This window comes from Phyllobates terribilis, unplaced genomic scaffold, assembly GCF_046119375.1.
Source record: "Phyllobates terribilis strain yellow unplaced genomic scaffold, ASM4611937v1 Scaffold_3__8_contigs__length_932513732, whole genome shotgun sequence".
Lineage (NCBI taxonomy): Eukaryota > Metazoa > Chordata > Amphibia > Anura > Dendrobatidae > Phyllobates > Phyllobates terribilis.
The window spans coordinates 684471060-684491578 of NW_027362763.1; the positions used below are offsets into that span (position 1 = coordinate 684471060).

Here is a 20519-nt window from a genome sequence, read left to right on the forward strand (position 1 = left end):
ATACAGGATTTAACTCAGGATCAGTAATGTAATGTATGTACACAGTGACTGCACCAGCAGAATAGTGAGTGCAGCTCTGGAGTATAATACAGGATGTAACTCAGGATCAGTAATGTAATGTATGTACACAGTGACTGCACCAGCAGAATAGTGAGTGCAGCTCTGGAGTATAATACAGGATGTAACTCAGGATCAGTAATGTAATGTATGTACACAGTGACTGCACCAGCAGAATAGAGAGTGCAGCTCTGGAGTATAATACAGGAGGTAACTCAGGATCAGGAATGTAATGTATGTACACAGTGACTGCACCAGCAGAATAGTGAGTGCAGCTCTGGAGTATAATGCAGGATGTAACTCAGGGTCAGTAATGTATGTACACAGTGACTGCACCAGGATGTAATGTATAAAAAGACCAAAACACACCCATCTTAACCTTCCTTTATTTGTACACGGATGCAGATATAAATACACAAGTAAATTCCACAATCTTCTTTATGTACAGAGGTGACATCAGGAATGTGGAGCCGCCAGTTGCTGAATTAAAAAGAAAGTGATAAAAAAAAAAAAAGGAGTTAAAAGTCCTTTCTCGTGTGTAACAGCCGCAACTCTGCCCCTCCTCCCCAGGTCCGGAGCTGGAGGGGATTCTCTGCGGTGAGCAGACGTCGTCCACATCTTGAATCCTCATCGCTCTTCAGCACTGAGGGACAGGCGCAGCCGCTCATACATCATCTGATCCTATGAAGAGGAAAAATGGCAGAATTACACCATGACAAATCTGCTTTTGGATTCATGAGATTCATCAGTCGAGAGCAGCCACCACTAGAGGGAGATCAGGAGCTTTCTGTATATCGATTTACTATTAGGCTATGTGCCCAGAATGCAGAAATGCTCCGGATTTTTTCCTGAGCGTTTCTGCATCTCCCTGGCAGAAAAAAAGCATGCGGATTGTACATGTGGATTGTACATGTGGATTGTACATGCGGATTGTACATGCGGATTGTACATGTGGATTGTACATGCGGATTGTACATGCGGATTGTACATGTGGATTGTACATGTGGATTGTACATGCGGATTGTGCATGCGGATTGTACATGCGGATTGTACATGCGTTTTCCTGCCAGGGACATGCGGATGTGAAGCGTTCTTCACTTGCATTTCAGCATGCGGGTTGACAAGCGCTTTCCAAGCGATTTTAGCATCACTTGGAAAAGTGCTTGACAACTTGGTCACACTATATAAATCCATGCAAACGGCAAACTGCATAGATTTATATAGTGTGACCGTAAAAGAATGCTAAAAAATAAATCTATACTTACCTTCTGATGGCCCCCGCAGTCTTGCTTCGCTCCGTCTTGGCTTGCAGGCAGCTCGCGGTACACTACACTGAAGGACCTGCCGACGTCAGCATCACGAGACCTATCACATGACTATGACGTCAGCGCAGGTCCTTCAGTCCACCGCGATCTGCAGGCAAGACAAGGAGAAGGTAAATATAATGTTTATTTTTTATTTTATTCTTTTTTACAGGTTCTATGGTACCCGGGTGCGGAGGAGAGTCTTCTGTCCTCCAGACCCAGGTACCATCCGCACATTGAAACGCATGGATTCTGCATGTACAGATCCAGTGATGCGGATTCCATGCATTCTAATGCAAGTCAATGGCGGCGAAAACGCAGCGCTTCCACAAAATAATTGGTAGTGCTGAGTTTTTTTCCGCAGTGGAAATTTCCGCAGCATGTGCACAGCACATGCGGATTATCATTGGGGAACATGGCAGACCTTCTACCATGCGTTTTTTTTAAGCGATTCTGCTGCTGCGGAAACACTTAAAAAATGCATCGTGGGCACACAGCCTTAAAGGGAGTGTGTAAGAAGTTCTGGCAGCTCCAGACAGGGGGCGCTACAGGCAAAAGCAGAGGGCAGGGGGTGTGGAGAGCTCCAACTCTGCTGCTAAAACCCTGCCCAAGAGACAAGTACAGGTCTCCTGTCATGTCTGCAGGACGCCTTTAGGTGCTGTAGAAGCAACATAAACCGTATACAACAAGCTCCCCCTAGTGGTGGCTGAAGGCAATTTTCGCTGGCCCTTTATTAGAGATTTCGACTGTACCTGTGGCGATGCTTATCTCCAGGAATAAGAATGTGACTTGCATGGTAAATATACAATATTCCACCCCCCCCCACCCAATATCAGGAATAAAGGGGCAGTGCAGCAGCCCCTATCGCCAGCAGATCAGTGGGGTCTGACATCTCCAGAGAACGGGGGCAGAGTTACTAAACAGAGGTCTCTGTTCACCGCTCTCATCCAGATGAGGGTGGGGGGCTGCACCAGACATGACCCTTCCTCCTCTGTAAATCTGTCACATGAGCCAGAACATTCCCACCATTCCTCGGTCCGGGAGCAAACACTTCACATCATGGTGAAACAACCCAGTGCCTGATGAGCACATATCATCAATGTTGAGGGTTGTAGTTTTTGCAAACGCTCTTATAAAAAAAACATATTGTGGATTCTTTCTGGAGGTCACGGCGTAATCATATATTTCATGATTTCACACTTTCCCCATAGAGGTCACTGCAAGGAAAATGTGCGGCAGTCTGCTCGTGGCTTCCGCTACTGCAGCCGTCATTCACACAAGATGCTGCCCAGATGGCGAAACCTGTATAAGGGTCCCTCTCCCCCTACACTACAAGCTATGGAACAGGACAACATGAAAGAGGCTGAGAAAGTCTTCATGGTCTGGATAAAGATAAGATACAGCTGCTGGAAAGGAAACAGTGACTGAAGACTCTCACCATCTTGGAGACAGAAGGCTTCACCTTCTTAAAGGCTTCATCAAAGTGTTTCTTGTACACAAGGATCTCTGCTGAGAAAAAAAATGTAAAGTCACACAACATGAACTGGAAAGAGGAGATTTATATAAATCTAATCTGAAGTCAGTGTGTGTGTGTGTGTATATACATACACACAAATACATATATATAGCACATACATATACACCTATCACATACACACAGCTATGCAATATGGAGCGGAGTTACATCCTGTATTATACTCCAGAGCTGCACTCACTATTCTGCTGGTGCACTCACTGTGTACATACATTACATTACTGATCCTGTACTGATCCTGAGTTACATCCTGTATTATACCCCTGAGCTGTACTCACTATTCTGCTGGTGCAGTCACTGTGTACATACATTACATTACTGATCCTGAGTAACATCCTGTATTATACTCCAGAGCTGCATTCACTATTCTGCTGGTGCAGTCACTATGTACATACATTACTGATCCTGTACTGATCCTGAGTTACCTCCTGTATTATACTCCAGAGCTGCACTCACTATTCTGCTGGTGCAGTCACTGTGTACATACATTACATTACTGATCCTGTACTGATCCTGAGTTACATCCTGTATTATACCCCTGAGCTGTACTCACTATTCTGCTGGTGCAGTCACTGTGTACATACATTACATTACTGATCCTGAGTAACATCCTGTATTATACTCCAGAGCTGCACTCACTATTCTGCTGGTGCAGTCACTATGTACATACATTACTGATCCTGTACTGATCCTGAGTTACCTCCTGTATTATACTCCAGAGCTGCACTCACTATTCTGCTGGTGCAGTCACTGTGTACATACATTACAATACTGATCCTGAGTAACATCCTGTATTATACTCCAGAGCTGCACTCACTATTCTGCTGGTGCAGTCCCTGTGTACATACATTAAATTACTGATCCTGAGTTACCTCCTGTATTATACTCCAGAGCTGCACTCACTATTCTGCTGGTGCAGTCACTGTGTACATACATTACATTACTGATCCTGAGTAACATCCTGTATTATACTCCAGAGCTGCACTCACTATTCTGCTGGTGCAGTCACTATGTACATACATTACTGATCCTGTACTGATCCTGAGTTACCTCCTGTATTATACTCCAGAGCTGCACTCACTATTCTGCTGGTGCAGTCACTGTGTACATACATTACATTACTGATCCTGAGTAACATCCTGTATTATACTCCAGAGCTGCACTCACTATTCTGCTGGTGCAGTCCCTGTGTACATACATTAAATTACTGATCCTGAGTTACCTCCTGTATTATACTCCAGAGCTGCACTCACTATTCTGCTGGTGCAGTCACTGTGTACATACATTACATTACTGATCCTGAGTAACATCCTGTATTATACTCCAGAGCTGCACTCACTATTCTGCTGGTGCAGTCACTGTGTACATACATTACATTACTGATCCTGAGTTACATCCTGTATTATACTCCAGAGCTGCACTCACTATTCTGCTGGTGCAGTCACTGTGTACATACATTACTGATCCTGAGTTACATCCTGTATTATACTCCAGAGCTGCACTCACTATTCTGCTGGTGCAGTCACTGTGTACATACATTACATTACTGATCCTGAGTTACATCCTGTATTATACTCCAGAGCTGCACTCACTATTCTGCTGGTGCAGTCACTGTGTACATACATTACTGATCCTGAGTTACATCCTGTATTATACTCCAGAGCTGCACTCACTATTCTGCTGGTGCAGTCACTGTGTACATACATTACATTACTGATCCTGAGTTACATCCTGTATTATACTCCAGAGCTGCACTCACTATTCTGCTGGTGCAGTCACCTTTACTCACCTCTCAGGATTGCAGGACTTGCTTGTAGCATGTCGCTCCGCAGGGCATTTATGGACGCCTCCCGCACCAGAGCAGACAGGTCGGCGCCCCTGTGGAGGGCAGAATACACCACATTACATTACAGCTTGTGTCAGTAGATTCCACCATTGTTTCTTGATACTCGGCAGAGACTCGTTATCATCATAATAAACGACCTCCCAGGCGCACACGGTTTATCTCATGACACCTTTACCCACCGAGTCAGCCACAGAGATCATCATTGTTGCAAAATATCAACAACCTACATTTTTACAGCTTTAAAGTGTTTAAAAGAGAAAAAAAAAAGTAACTATGCAAAATTTAAAATACACCGTTTTGGGTATACAGCTCCCTTACAAAACTAGGTGTCTGCATGGTAACAAACTACAAGTAAACCATGTGTAGTCGCATGCTCCATTTGCTACGGTTTGTAGATTATGGAGATGAGGAAGCAGAGTAGCTGTATACACAAAACGGTACCAAATGTTTCTCCCAGAACACTGGTTGGACTTTTTTTTTTTTTTTTAAAGGGTTTTTTTTCTGACAAAATGACGTCACATGTGATGGATGAGTTCTACTCACGTGAAACAATCACATTTCTCATCATAGGCGATTACTTCCAGATCAACGTCCGAACCCAGCGGTGGCCGAGAACCGTTCTAAAAAAACAATACATAAATAAATAAAATAAAATAAAAAATAATCATTTAAAAATATTAAAAAAATAATCTATTTCCATAGGATGATCTTGACTGGAAAGGTATAATTTTTCCCTGCAGTGCCCCCGCAGGGGAAATAAAGTATTACATGCTGTTTTTTCATATCAGTGATAGGACAGGTCCTCCTGAGCCAGAGACGCTCTTTATAATAGTTTTGCATTCTGATGGGAAGATCATGGTCTTGGATAGGGGAGCACTTTTTTTTCTTCTTTTGAACATCAAGGTATTCTCTTTTTTTTTGGGCAATTACTAATTTTTAAGGGACGGTAACCCCACTGAGATGGTGATCAGGTTACTTTTTACTGCCGGGTCTGGTATTATGCAGCTGGGACAACCCCTTTAATTGTATATTAATCATGCAAGAAACCCACAGACATGGTGGTTAAATATGGCAAAGATGTGATAAAATCATGTCAACCCCCCATGACCTACGGCCTCCAGCGCGGTGTGGGCATGAACGAGTTGCAAGCCTTCAGTGCAAAGTAAAGTCACGCTCATATTAGTGCCCAAGTACTAAAAAGCTGATTAAATTGCTTTCCCTGAGCTAACCAGATAAAAATCAGCAAATACGGGTCACTGCCTTCTACAAGGTCAACATACTCGTCCTCTGCTGCCGTCATCATTGGTTACAATGTATGAGCACTAAATAAATGTACGATTATTGATAAGTTACCTTCGTTATCGTCCTCAGGATAGCGAGCCGATCACTTGGAGGGGGAAGACCCACATAAAGAGTCTTGTCCAGTCGCCCAGGTCGCAGAATAGCTGGGTCAATAATGTCTGAGGAGGGGAAAGTAAGCACAATTCATGACACTTAGGCAACACCGCCTGGCAGCAGAAACAGATCTCACCACGCCATGGTCAGGTAAATCATGGCACAAGGTTTCACTCATCTGTAGGTGATGCGATCTTTAGTTTTGACAAAGGGTACAGAACCGTAAAGTGGAAATGCACGAGTGAGATGCCATCAGCAGGAGAGGAATGTGTTGACCTTGTGTGGGGCAGTGACCCATCTATACACGCACAAGTGATCACGTCTGCAAGAATAAGGTTGGTAGTGTAATAATGAAGCTGAGGATGGAACAGTACAGGCAATGAAAAAGATGATGGCAGCATGAGAGGAATATGTTGATTTTGTAGGAGGCAGTGACCTGTTAATACTTGTATAAGTATGACAGCAGCAGTAGATGGTTATGCTGATATTGTGGGGGCAGTGACTTGATAATTACATTTGGTTATGTTGTAGGATTAAGGACTGTATGGAGTTGTGTGATGACAAGCGTGACAATGATAATGACAGCAGGAGATGACTGTGCAGATTTTTGGGGTGGTCAGTGACCAATGTGACTGTGTTTGTAAGGATAAAACTAAATGTAACAGTTTAGGTCAAGATATGGTAGAATATAAGACTGAATCCAATGGGATCAATGACAGCAGCTGTAGAGTAGTGTGCGGACTTTGTGCAAGGCAGTGACTCACATAAATCTGCGATGTACAAGATGAACGTGCTGACTTTTTGGGAGGCACTGACCAGAATATATTTATCGTTATGTCTATAAGTATAATGCTTTATGTGACAGGGGTGGTGTCATGATAATGGAATAATGGAACCAGTAAGAATGTTAACAGCAGCAGAAGAGTAGTGTGCTGACTATTTGGGAGGCAGTGACCTGTATATATGTGTCATTATGTCTGTATGTTTCATGCTATGTGGGTCAGGGGTAGTGTCATGATGTGGCTGATACTAGAACAATGGAGCCAATAACAAACTATGGCAGCAGCAGAAGAGTAGTGTGCTGACTTTTTGTGAGGCAGTGACCTGTATTCACTTGTCATTATATCTGCAAATATAATGCTCCATGGGACAGAGGCCGGGTTGTGATGTAGCCAATCACAGAAGAAAGGAGCCAACGCGAATGTTGACGTCAGCAGGAGAAGAGTGTGCCGATTTTGTGGCAGACTGACAGGTCCTCTATATCAGGGTTCCCCAACTCCAGTCCTCAAGGCCCACCAACAGGTCATGTTTTCAGGATTTCCTTAGTATTGCACAGGTGATGGAATTATCACCTGTGTAATACTAAGGAAATCCTGAAAACATGACCTGTTGGTGGGCCTTGAGGACTGGAGTTGGGGAACCCTGCTCTATATAGACAGCGGCTGTACATGACGGATAGATTTGTGTTTTTTCTACTCCATTGTTATGAAGTCAGAGCCTTATCGGATACATGTAGCCTTCTGCACCGAATATAGAATATACAGGTAGGTGCTCTGTCTCTTTAATTTGGTCGATCAACAACACGGCAATTCAGGTGTCGGAGGTCACGGTGAACAAGCTCATACCGAGAAGTGAGGATTTCCTCACCGAGCCTCCGCTGCCAGAGCAAACAGCAGCTCCTGGAATCTGACCTCCTCTTATCAGCACCCGGCCTCACACGGAGGCTTCATGGACCTTCGGCCTCTTCTTCAACCTGCCCCTTGTACAAAGAATGGGAAGCTGCTACCCCTAAGCCTAGACCAGCCATCTCCAGATATTGTGGAACTACAGCTTCCATCATGCCCGACAGTCGTTACCCTGTCAGGAATGAGAGCTCCCAGGAATTTACGGATGCGGACAGGGAAAGGATGTAAGATAGTAAGGAAAAAGTGTGAACCTTTGACCCAATCAACTTTCACTAAAGAATAACTAAACTTTTATTTATTTTTTTAATAATTTTGTCCAACATTGAAAGTTATGAAACTTTGCAGATCGCTTTATTAGGGGCTCTGAGCAACGCAACTGCGGCTGCTCTTCCTCCCCTCCCGCAGCGCGAGTCTAACAGAGGCCGACAATTCAGCAGCATCTCCCTCCTCCCCCGCTTCTCATTACTTTTAGGAAAAAAAATATGGGTTCAATCTTCTCAGATCTAAAATTAATGCGAAGCTCACCTGGACGGTTAGTAGCAGCCATGATAAAAACCTGCCGTCTGGTCTCCAGGCCGTCCATCTCCGTCAGCAACTGGTTGACAACCCTGACACTAGAACCAGACTGTGAAAAAAGAAGGGAAGACCATAGAGCATCACGTGAAAGATGGCAACCTGTGCTGTATGGTGCCAAGGGGTGCAGTGCCTGAAAAGAAACTGCCTCTGGTGGTTCCCTTCCCTGACATTAGGGGGCATATTAAACTTCTGATTTCTTAAAAGGTCAAAAACACCTCTAACTTATGTGGTTCATGGTTTCATCCCATTCTGTTCCTTATGCACCTTGCTTTCCTGAACATGTTGGCTTGTAGAGCTGCAGGCAGAGTACTCAGTGGGCCTTCCCTATGAAGCCGCCTGTTCCCTTCCATATGTCTCCAGTCTATCTGCCTAAGGAGGCATATTAAACCTTTCACTTTTTAAAAAATCTAAAAAACATCTTTATCTTATGAGGCTCAAGGTTTTATCCTCTTCCATTCTTTATCTCCTTGCATTTCCAGACATGAATGCTTGTGTAGCTGCAGGCTGAGTGATCAGAGGGCCTTCCCTGTGGAGCGGTCTTCTCCTTTCTCAATTTTACTGTCTATTTGCCTTGTCTTTTAAGTGAAACATTTAATAACTCAGTTCCATATGCACCTTGCTTTACTGAAACATGCTCACTTGTGTAGCTGCGAGCAGAATACTCAGTGGGCCTTCCCTATGAAGCCGTCTTCTACCTTCCATGCTTCTCCATTCTCCAGTCTATCTGCCTTAGGAGGCATATTAAATATTTCACTCCTTAAAAGCTAAAACACATCTTTATTTTATAAGGCTCAAGTTCTACCCCCTTCCATTCCTTATGTACCTTGTATTTCTGGACATGATCGGTTGTGTAGCTGCAAGCTGAGTGATCAGAGGGCCTTCCCTGTGAAGCGGCCTTCTCCTTTCCCAATATTACAGTCTAATTTTAGCCTTTTAAGAAATGAAAAGTTTAAGAACTTCTTTATTTTATGAAGTTCAAGATTTTATCCCCTTCTGTTCCTTTTGCACCTCACTTTGACAGACATGCTTACTTGTGTAGCTGCAGGCTGAGTGCTTAGAGGGCCTTCCCTGTAAAGCTGTCTTCTCCCTTCCATCCTGACCCATGCCCCATTCTATCTGTTTTCGCCCACCCCCCCTTCATGTTACCATGGCTGTAATAGCTGAAATGCAATGTAGACGTCTCCCCAGGTATACAGTATATATACTGCTGTGCTTATGTAACATTGTTCACCCCACACTATAGATTCCACTACAGTGCTCAGAGAGGTGTAAGGAAGGAAGGGGGGAGGTAATAGATGACTACAAGATCAAGTTAAACCCATAGAGCAACAGCTGCACCAACCTGGGGCACACAGATCTGCATGAGAGCTGTATACACAAAGGGGAAGAAGATTTTTAATAAACACTGCCTGCAAAGTTTTAGTCATTATTAATTCAAGGGATCAAAAATTAACATCTTGTGCAACTGCAGGGCCTGGAAAGAGCCTTTCGTGCCAACCTGCATAATTAACTATTGGCTTCTGTCCTTGGGGCTCGGTACAATGAGTGTTTTGTACTGTATTTTATATGGCTCAGGGCCAGCGTGTCAAATTATTGTGAAGCTGTAAGTCCTATAGTATATACCCGTATTACCCAATATCAAAAAGTGTTTACTTGATACTTCGGGGCCCCAATGTAAATTCTGTCCCAGGGGCCAAACTAACATTTATTGCACTGATGCTTCATTATGAGCAAGAGGAGCGTTTGGGCCCCTTTGAGCACAAGGGCCCATCTGCAACGGCTCGCCCTGACTATATTCACTAGTCAGTAAGTATGAAACGGAGAAATCTGTTTTGTGTATACAGCTCCTGTGTAGAACTATGTGTTTTCACAGTTACAGACTGCAAATAAACCCCATCTCATCCCGCAGATAGAACGCTCCTCTTATTATTCTTCCTCTTTTTGCCAACATTCATTCAGTAGGAAACCAACAAGAATGAGATAGGATCTGACTACAGAGCTTGAGTCTGCTGACATAAGTCTGCATGGTAGCTGTAGACACGAAACGGCAGGAGATTATTATTTAAAGCCATCTGCAAAGTTAAAAGGCAAAAAAAAAAAAAGAATGGGGATGCAGAACTTGAAATATCCTTATGTCCTCACTTACTTCGTGGCTCGATCTTCGAGGGCAAAGAGCGTCGATTTCATCAAAAAATATGACGCACGGAGAGGAGTTGGAGGCTCTCTGGAAAACCTGCCGTACGGCTCGTTCACTTTCACCAACGTACTGAAAAAGAGAAAACTCACTCATTACTACATATTATAAAATAAAAATGTTAAAAATATATACACACAAAATAAATATATTTTTTTAAATTTATATATATTTATGGATATTTTTATTACATTTTTAATTATTTATATACATTATATTTATTTTTTTCTAATCATATTTAGATATATTTTTAATTATATTTAGATTTTTTTTTAATTCTACAGATATTTTTTAATTATATTTTTATTATATTTAGATTTTATTATGTATAATTTAGATATTTTTAATTTCATTTATAGATATTAAATGTTTTAATTATATTTAGATATTTATTAGACATATTTATTACATTTTAATTATATATATATATATATATATATTTTTAGATAATCTAAATAAAATGAAAAAAATATCTATCTATCTATTTTTTTTATTCTGCATCTTTATATTATAACAATATGTAGGTGATGTCACATACTTCCAAAACAGGGCAGGACTCTGCAGTCTAATCTTTGTTATCACTCGTTCTATTCGAGGATTTTGCTGTTATCCCGCAGCACGGACCGTTCCTGCGCTGCAGATTGCACAACACTAGACCGCGTCCTGCTCCTGTCCTCTGCGCGGGGGAGAGGGTCGTCAGATCTCACCGAGCTCGCTCCCGCACTGGTGACAATAGTTGAGGATCGGCAGGACGCTGCTCGGCTTTGTGCACTCCGCAGCGTGGTGCTCAGTCGGTCCGTGCTGTGGGATAAAAGCAAAATCCTCCAATAGAACGAGTGATAAAAACGATTAGAATGCAGAATCGCTTTACTTCTGAAAGTGGAGGCAGCCTAAAAAAAAAAAGGAGATAGAGAGAGATAGAGAGATATAGAGAGATCTCTCTCTATCTATAACCATCCTATTAGTGTGGCCCCTTTTTTGGGATCCCGAACAGATACAAATATAGTGTCCGCTCTCGCTCTGGAGGACCCGGCATATTACCAGGACCAGATATTAATTTGCAATACTTTTATCCACCTGTGGGGGCACTGTGGGAAAAATTTACAGTTTTTTGACAGTTTTTCCAAAAGACTGCATGTGAAAATTGCAGTGCGTTATCCCTTATTTTCTGAAAACCTCTAACAATTAAGGACAGTCCAAAGTGGAGGACCCCTTTAAAACCCCCATAGGATACTGCATAATGAAAATGGGGCAGGCTTTCATAATACTCCAATGATACGTGCATATTTGGGGACGAGGACCCCCCATCTTCCATTTGGTAGGACATTTGCACCTGCACACGCAGAGTAGCAGTCAGCAACCTATGGCAGTCCGGGCTGCTGCAAGACTACAAGTCCCAGCATGCCCTGAATAATTCACGCTCTATATCATTCTTGTACTTACAAATGGCGCCAGGGTCCGACTCACCATATTCAGCAGCTCCGGCCCCTTCACCGAGATGAAGTTAAGTCCAGATTCATTTGCTACGGCCTAAAACACAGAGGGTTCGAGGTTGGGGGTCATTATTATATTATTACACCCATCGAAAGCCATCAGCAGCCTGTGACCAGATCTTATTTATCACTAACCGCTTAGATGCAATGGTCGCGGCATCTGAGGAGGTTGATTGGCAGCAGCGTTTCATCTGTAATCTATGGCGGACACTTGCTGCAGATGGCGCGGGAACAACTAAACAGTGCCCGCTCTAAAAATGTTCAGCAGGTGGCGCTAAGGGTTAAACATTAGTGGTCCTGTGAAGTCCCCAACCAGGAGATTGGGGGTCCCCTATCACCTAGTACAGCAGGAGGCGACATTAAGATGGAGGAGCTCCGCTATTAAAGTCTAGGGCAGCTACAGAGAGAGGAAAGCAATACTGTGTTTCCATGGTTACAGACTACAGCGTAGTCAGACCCGGCAGTGACGTGTTACTTTCTTCCGTCCGTCCCCTACAACTTAATAAACCCACCAAATATATGCAAGGAAGAATCAGATGCAAAGACGTAACACCCGCAACTGCAGGGTCAGGCTACATGAGTCTGCAACCTTGGAGACACATAGGTCAGCACAGGAGCTGTATACACAAAACGGGAGGAGATTTTTTGGACTCAAATCTTTTGCAAAATCTTTTCAATTTTAGATGCAGAAAGCAATAATAATAATAAAAATGGTTGCAAAAGTATGCACACCCTTCAATATAGAAGGAGATAAGTGAAAACACCACTGACATGAAGGCAACATGTTATTATACCTTGGCAAGCAATGTTTTTCCACAGCCCGGGGGTCCGGCCAACAAGACTCCTGCAGGAGCCAGAAGTCCAAGTGCCTTGAACTGCTCCGGATTCCTCACTGGGGCCTGGAGACAGAAAATACCGGAACGTGACGGACGCCGCCATCATCTCACCATCACGTGTGGAGGATGCCGCAGTAATGGTGGAGCCAGAAAGCGCCACGGCGCCTATTTATACCAACTCTCCGAGGACTGGAAACACTGACGATCCCATACACCCAACTCTCATATCCTGTCCATTATGCAGGACTCAGCTGCAGCCAATCAGATGCCTTACTGGTGTCTTTTGCCTGCACTGCATGTGACTGCTCGGGTCAGTGATTGGCTGCAGCGGTCACATTAATGATGGATGAGATGTCATCACCGCTGAGTACTATCATTGTTTGACAATTAGTTTTATAGCCTCCCTTACTCTTTGACAACTTTTTTTCTGTAAAACATTGTCATACTCACTACCCGCAGCCACCACTACAGGGAGCACTCTGCATACTGTTTTTACATTGAACTTAAAGGGGTTGTCCAGTACTATTAATAATTGGTCAATGCATTTTTAATGGTTAAAAGAAGTATCTTTGTAAATACCTTGCGGTGCCTTTTCTTCCTCGGAGCAGCGATATCCTTGGCCGCTCACAGGCTTCATGTGACCCCTGCTGATGTCACGTCAAGTGAGGCGTGACACCAGTGACGATGTGGTGGATGCTGGGTGTGACACGCGGGGTTACTCTGCCCACAACCCAGCGTCCACCGTGAAACGCAGAAGAGGGACCCCCGGCTGCATCCGGAATCATGACGTGCCATCAGCGGATGGCAGAGCCGGCTGCAGCCGGGGGTCACGTGATGCCTGTGATAGCGCCACTCACAGGCAATAAAGACCACGCAAGCTAATTACAAAGATACTTACTTTCAACATAAAAATAGAATTCCCAATTCTTAATAGTGATGGACAATCCTTTAAAAGGGGTTTTCTGAGAGGTTTCACTTCTTTAATGTTCCATCCACAGAGATGAGGAAGTTCTGGGGCGCAGCTCCTCTTTTCCTTAGCCTGGACAACCCCTTTAAGAATACCTCGGCGCTTCATGGAACGTGCGGGGTGCAGCCCAAACTGACAGGTCAATATAAGATACCCCAGAATTTCTTTTCTCACCAGTATGGCCATGGTCAGCTCCTCTCGGATTTCATCCAGCGCTCCGATATCCTCCCAGGTAACATCCGGGACTGTGGCGAAACCTTCTCTCTTGGCCGATGGCTGCACCGAGGGGAGCGCGCTCAGGAAATCGCTCATCTCAATGCACAAACCCTGCAGCTGCTCCTCCGGGAAAGGCGACGGCTCCATCAGCACCTCCAGCAACCGCTGCAGCTCCGTCTATAGAAGGAAACAAAAAAAAAGAAATCAGATACTGTCTGAGATCAGGAAGCCGCCACCTCAGGGGGTTATTGGCACAGAAAATAAAGGGCAGCACTGGAAGCCCCCGTAACGTGGCAGGTCACCCCCACTGAAAATAAAGGGGGGACGGGTGAGTAATAGGAAACAGACGAGATCTCCTGCACTCACCTGAGCCGGTGTCGCTTCTGGGGCAGGTAGTTTCGCTGTAGTACCCTCCATCTCGGGCTCCTCGGCTGTCGGTCGATGCTGCAGCTGGATCAGCGCTCTGTTCACTGCGCACATCGCTGCCTCCCTGCAGAGCGCCATCAGGTCGGCGCCGACGTATCCCGGCGTCAGATGAGCCAAACGCTGGAAGTCAAAGCATTCTGGGAGCCGGAGCTTCCGACACAATGTCTTCAGGATCCTGGGAGTGATAACATGCAGACGTCAGGGGTGCCGGCGGCGACAGTATTGCATTTACAGCTCAGCTTTTCTGACCCCTGGAATCAGATTCCTGCTTATGCGCTGTTGCGGTCTCCATCGGACTGGAAGAGATGATGCGGCTGCCACCAGTCAGGACGTCATTTCTCCTGGTCCGGTGGACCCCGATGGAGCAGATACCACTGATAAATATGGCTCATCTATTTTTTCCCCTTTTATAAAAGTTAAAAACTACTTTAATTCAGCAGTGAACTCTTAGCTCCCTCTAGTGGTGGGTGCAAGTACTTTTTTTTTTCCTATGCACAAATGCTGGCTCAAGTCTTTCCTGATCAAGAGGCTGAAACCTGCAAAACCCCCCATTTCACAAGCAGCGCGAGCTCATCAGTTTTGCATTGCAGCTACGGCTTGGCAGTCAGCGAGCCCGATATTTGGCGTGTGACGGACGACGTGCCATCACCGGGGGGCACAGAAAACTACATAATGTCAATTGTCACAAGAACAAAGAAGAGAAGGGGCCGTGGTATGTGGATGTTACATACTTGCTACGGCGCCCCCTACAGAGCTGCTGTTCCCTTCTCACTATGTCCACCCAATGACTCCAGTTTGGGTGGTCACACAGGCGCAGTACCACCTCCTGGATCCAGGGGGCACCACACTAAACACATTTTTCATGGCTCACTTTAGTCTCGCCCCCTCGTCTGGAATCCCCAGGCAGATCTCCCGGTCGAACCTTCCCGCTCTCCTGAGAGCCGGGTCTAACGAGTCGGGTCTGTTTGTGGCTCCGATGACGAGAACCTGAGCGGTGACGGATGGATTGTTCAAGTCTGGATGGAGAAAGCGGTAAGAATAATATTGTGGTCCGGACGGACCCCCGGGTAAGAGAATAGACGGCGCAGAATAGACTGGAACCCCACAGATTACAATGGCCGACACTGACCGTCCATACAGGTGAGCAGCTGAGCCACGATCCTCCGCTCCATGTCCTTAGAGGCCACTTCTCTCTTGGGAGTTATGGCGTCAATCTCGTCGATGAACAGGATGCACGGAGCGCTGCTCTGCAACGGAAAACATCAGCACCATTACCGACCCGACAGTTACTATTCCTTATCTAACCCCCAACATGTAAAAACTGGAAAGAAAAACCTACTGCAAACAAAGCTCAGAATGTTGCACAGCAGCACAGAGCACTTAAGCAATGAACTCACCAAAGCTTGTTCAAAAAGGCTCCTCAGCTTCTGCTCGGATTCTCCCGAGACCCCGGACACCATCTCAGTGGCTGCAACCTTGAGTATCGGTAAATCCAGTTCCTGGAGAAGATATGAAGCAATGACTATTAAATGGCCGATCAGATCTAGGGGGGTGAGGGGGGGAAACACCTGTGCCCCCGTATATTGTCTAACAACGTGCCATCAGAAAACGGCGCATCAGGTCCTTATACATAGAATATACCGGACTCACGCTGGCCATTACAGCACATTGCTCACTATCAGCTTTACTGTGTAGACTGGGACAGAGTCAGCAGAGTCATCTCATTATTGAAGGGGTGAGTCAGGACTTCAGGGTGCCACAAACTCAGAAGGAATTGATATTGTCTTATTAAAAGCTTTTAGGAGAATAAAGGCAAGTTTTCAACTTTAATCACAAAATATAAACTGAAAAGCTTCGTACCCCAGCAATCGCCTGCGCCAGCAATGTCTTCCCGCATCCCGGAGGACCGTGTAACAGAAAACCACGGGGAGGCACCACCCCCAGGTGCTGATAGACTTCAGGGTGACGCATGTGAATCAACAGCTTGCAGACGTCCTGTAAGGAGAAAGCAATGATCAGACGTGCGGCGGAGCTTCTGCGGCAGCCAAGGTGAATAGGGAGGTTCTGCAGCAGCTGAGGCGTGTTTAATATATCTCTTATAGAAACCCAAAATAACTACATAACTAGATGACATCATTCATTTCTATCATTGTCACTTCCAGTACAGAGCAATGAAATTGGGACCAAACGTACCGTCAGGGTGTCGTCATTTCCTCCAACATCTTCAAAGCGAACAAATGATTTCTGCAACTCAATGGTTTCTGCTTTAAAAAGAAAATCACACAGGAAATGAAATAAAAGCATCCGTATCTGTACATTCATAGTACACTTTATAAAAAAATAAAATTTAAGCCCAGGTCATAATTTTACAAATAATATATACACTATTCTATATAAAATGTATTATACTCCAGAGCTGCACTCACTATTCTGCTGGTGCAGTCACTGTGTACATACATTACATTACTGATCCTGAGTTACAGCCTGTATTATACTCCAGAGCTGCACTCACTATTCTGCTGGTGGAGTCACTGTGTACATACATTACATCACTGATCCTGAGTTACATCCTGTATTATACTCCAGAGCTGCACTCACTATTCTGCTGGTGCAGTCACTGTGTACATACATTACTGATCCTGAGTTACATCCTGTATTATCCTCCAGAGCTGCACTCATATTCTGCAGCGATCTCTTCTCACCTTTCTTCTTCATCAGAGCGGATTTGATTTCTTCCTCCACGTCCTGTGCCTCCATCTTTCCTCTCCGGGATCTTTTCCCTTTTGTCTTCTTCTTCTCTGTCTCCAGTATAGAGACGTCGACTGATTTCTGTCCAGGATGGAGAAAAATAAAAAATAAAAAAAACAAAACCAGTAAACCATATGTGAAGCATGAAGTGCCGGGTGCTGCATTAGTCTGAGCACCGCGTGCAGATATGAGGGATACACCGGGGTCCGTTACCTCGCCGTCCTCCGCCCGCTGCCCCCCGTCTCCGTCCTCGCACAGGTCTATGAAGACGTTCTTCCCTGGAGATTTACTGGGCGTCTTGTCAATGAACCATCCGGCCCTCGGGGTCTGCGACTCCACAGCGTCTCCCGATCCCTCGGTTCTGGGGGCTTTGTGTGGAGCGGGGGTGCTGGTGTCCGGACCCTCACTCTTGGAGGGGGAGTCCAGGGTGCAGTCGGGGTTTCCTCTCCGGTACAGAGACAGCAGCGAGGAGTTCATGTGATTCGTGGACTGGAAATGAAGAGACTGGAGTAATAAGTGCAACACAGGGGGGGGGGGGAAGCGAATACTCCGGATGCGAGACCCCCCGAGGACAACAGTAAGGAACAAAAAACAGGACCCCAAGTGTGCCTTCCCAGCGAGGAGGAGGACCCCCTCCAGTAGAGTGTCAGCTCCTATGGGCAGGGTCCTCTCTCTCCTGTAGAGTGTCAGCTCCTATGGGCAGGGTCCTCTCTCTCCTGTAGAGTGTCAGCTCCTATGGGCAGGGTCCTCTCTCTCCTGCAGAGTGTCAGCTCCTATGGGCAGGGTCCTCTCTCTCCTGTAGAGTGTCAGCTCTTATGGGCAGCGGGGTCCTCTCTCTCCTGTAGAGTGTCAGCTCCCCATAATCAGTACTCACGGGCTGATCTGTGTAATCATCGGTGTCCGTGGAGTCATCAGAAGGAAATTCCAGATCTCTGTATAAGAGAAGATAAGAGTGAGGAGTTTTTTCCACATTTGCCTCCATTAGACCATCAGACTCTGTTCACACGGCGACTCGCCGCCCGTTTACCCGTCAGCTCCTCTCTTCGCCCGCTTTGCCAAATGTGATTCTTCCAGATTTCCATCGTCTTCATTTTCATCACAGATCACTTTAAACACTAAAAAAAAAGAACAGAAGATGTTAAGCAGCGAAACATGTCGTCCATGACACGACTGACGCCGATCAGTGACGTCCTCGGACTTCTCACCTTTCTCCACTTGGATCCTGAAGACGTTACGCTTCCTTCTGCCATATTCTGAACTGGAGATAAAACACATAAGATGCTTATAAGAAGACTCCAGACAACACTGCGGCCCCGACACCTGCGGCCTTATAGGGCCCCATTACTCTGCAGGACGTCGCACCGCCGCCGCGAGCAGGGAGATCAGAGGATGTTGGAGAGTTCTGGCCACCACTTCCTATTTCCTGGCTATAGCCGGCGTGCCCAGTCGTCATGTATTTCCAATGGGGGGAGAGAACAAAACTGCTGATGGGGTCAGGAGTCTCTCACCCCTATAAACAATAAGGCAGGGGATGACAGACCGATCTTCCTCCCCCCGACCATGGCTTGTGGGGATATTGCAGCCCAGCTCCATTCACTTTAATGGGGTTAACCTGCAATAACACGTACAACCTGAGGTCTCAGGGTGTTTTTGTGAACCTGGACACCCCCTAGGGAGTTGACGGCCTTGATCTGTCTACACCGTCCGACCTACAGACCTAATGCAGCGCGGCCTGTATGGATAATGCACATAGGATGTTACCTGTAGGTTTTCTGGAGATCGGCAGCCACGGCCGAGATGTCCACGTATCCCCCGCATCTGTTACTGCTCAGATACTGCAGGGAATAAAAATATATAGAAAGAAACAGTGGCGTCAAAACTCAAAGGTTTGTGATGCAGAAGTCTGATAGAAGGGGAGGGAAGAGAGCAGAGCCGCGGCGGCGGTGTAATGTACAGGGGAGGAGAGCCGCGGCGGCGGTGTAATGTACAGGGGAGGAGAGCCGCGGCGGCGGTGTAATGTACAGGGGAGGAGAGCCGCGGCGGCGGTGTAATGTACAGGGGAGGAGAGCCGCGGCGGCGGTGTAATGTACAGGGGAGGAGAGCCGCGGCGGCGGTGTAAAGTACAGGGGAGGAGAGCAGCCGCGGCGGTGTAAAGTACAGGGGAGGAGAGCCGCCGCGGCGGTGTAAAGTACAGGGGAGGAGAGCCGCCGCGGCGGTGTAAAGTACAGGGGCGGAGAGCCGCCGCGGCGGTGTAAAGTACAGGGGAGGAGAGCCGCCGCGGCGGTGTAAAGTACAGGGGAGGAGAGCCGCCGCGGCGGTGTAAAGTACAGGGGAGGAGAGCAGCCGCGGCGGTGTAAAGTACAGGGGAGGAGAGCAGCCGCGGCGGTGTAAAGTACAGGGGAGGAGAGCAGCCGCGGCGGTGTAAAGTACAGGGGAGGAGAGCAGCCGCAGCGGTGTAAAGTACAGGGGAGGAGAGCAGCCGCAGCGGTGTAAAGTACAGGGGAGGAGAGCCGCCGCAGTTCGAGCCTCTGCACTGTCAGGACTACGTTTGCATTCATTGATGGATGCCGCATTTCATGGATTATTTTAGTTGTGGATGATCTTTGTTTTTTTCTGACTTTTAACCTAAATTCCAAGTACAGAATTATACAGAGCAGCAAATCTGAACTGGAGGAGCTGCAGTGTAAAGCACGGGGAAGGGAATAACATAAGCTGCAGAAAAGAGGTGAAGAACTACAAGTGCCACATGCATCACCAGCCACTACTTTATGACTCCCCCCTGTGTATGAGACAACATGGAAAAGTTCATCAGGGTGTCAGTGAGGAGCCCTAGAATGGCGGGGCCCCCGGCTAGAGCCGTGTCAGGGGCCACTACCTGTGACAGCCGGTGCTTCAGCCTCCTGTCTATTCCCGGGGACACATGACGGATCTTCATGTTCTCATCGGCCCCGGTTTACAGCTCTTGACTCACGTGTAAGCCGAGGGGTCCTCACACATAGCTGTCCTCCACGATGCCTGTCTCTTCCGCAGCTTATCAGATAGAGCCCTTTCACATAGGTGTCCTCAGCATTCCCTGTCCTGGTGTCCGCACATAGGTTCTCTCGTAGTAGTAGGAGTTCAGTCTGTACGCAGCGTTTTCCTGCAGAAAGTCAGAGAAAAATAGCATCACTGCAGTGCGAATGACGTCATCACACTTGGAGTCCTAGCAGTTCCAGGACGGAATGACGTAGAATCACGTGATG

The 20519-nt window shown here is 46.2% G+C and overlaps 1 protein-coding gene across 3 annotated transcripts; it reads right to left on the reverse strand.

Moving 5' to 3' along the window:
- Window positions 1-431: 431 nt before the first annotated feature.
- On the reverse strand, window positions 432-20519 carry NVL (nuclear VCP like). Of its 3 annotated transcripts, none has more exons than XM_073671859.1 (23): window positions 20153-20519; window positions 19039-19112; window positions 18483-18535; window positions 18305-18392; window positions 18152-18209; window positions 17491-17766; window positions 17232-17358; window positions 16723-16790; window positions 16390-16524; window positions 15927-16028; window positions 15659-15776; window positions 15401-15545; window positions 14470-14704; window positions 14062-14280; window positions 12879-12983; window positions 12059-12121; window positions 10544-10663; window positions 8347-8446; window positions 6095-6201; window positions 5285-5361; window positions 4685-4773; window positions 2800-2870; window positions 432-738 (listed from the first exon to the last, which is right to left on the reverse strand). In XM_073671859.1, exons 1-23 carry the CDS (start codon window positions 20210-20212, stop codon window positions 685-687), a joined length of 2544 nt encoding a protein of 847 aa, XP_073527960.1. In that variant the 5' UTR covers window positions 20213-20519; the 3' UTR covers window positions 432-684. The 3 variants fall into 3 exon arrangements, with proteins under 3 accessions (XP_073527960.1, XP_073527961.1, XP_073527959.1); XM_073671860.1 differs by having other exon boundaries at window positions 2800-2867; window positions 16723-16793; XM_073671858.1 differs by having other exon boundaries at window positions 16723-16793.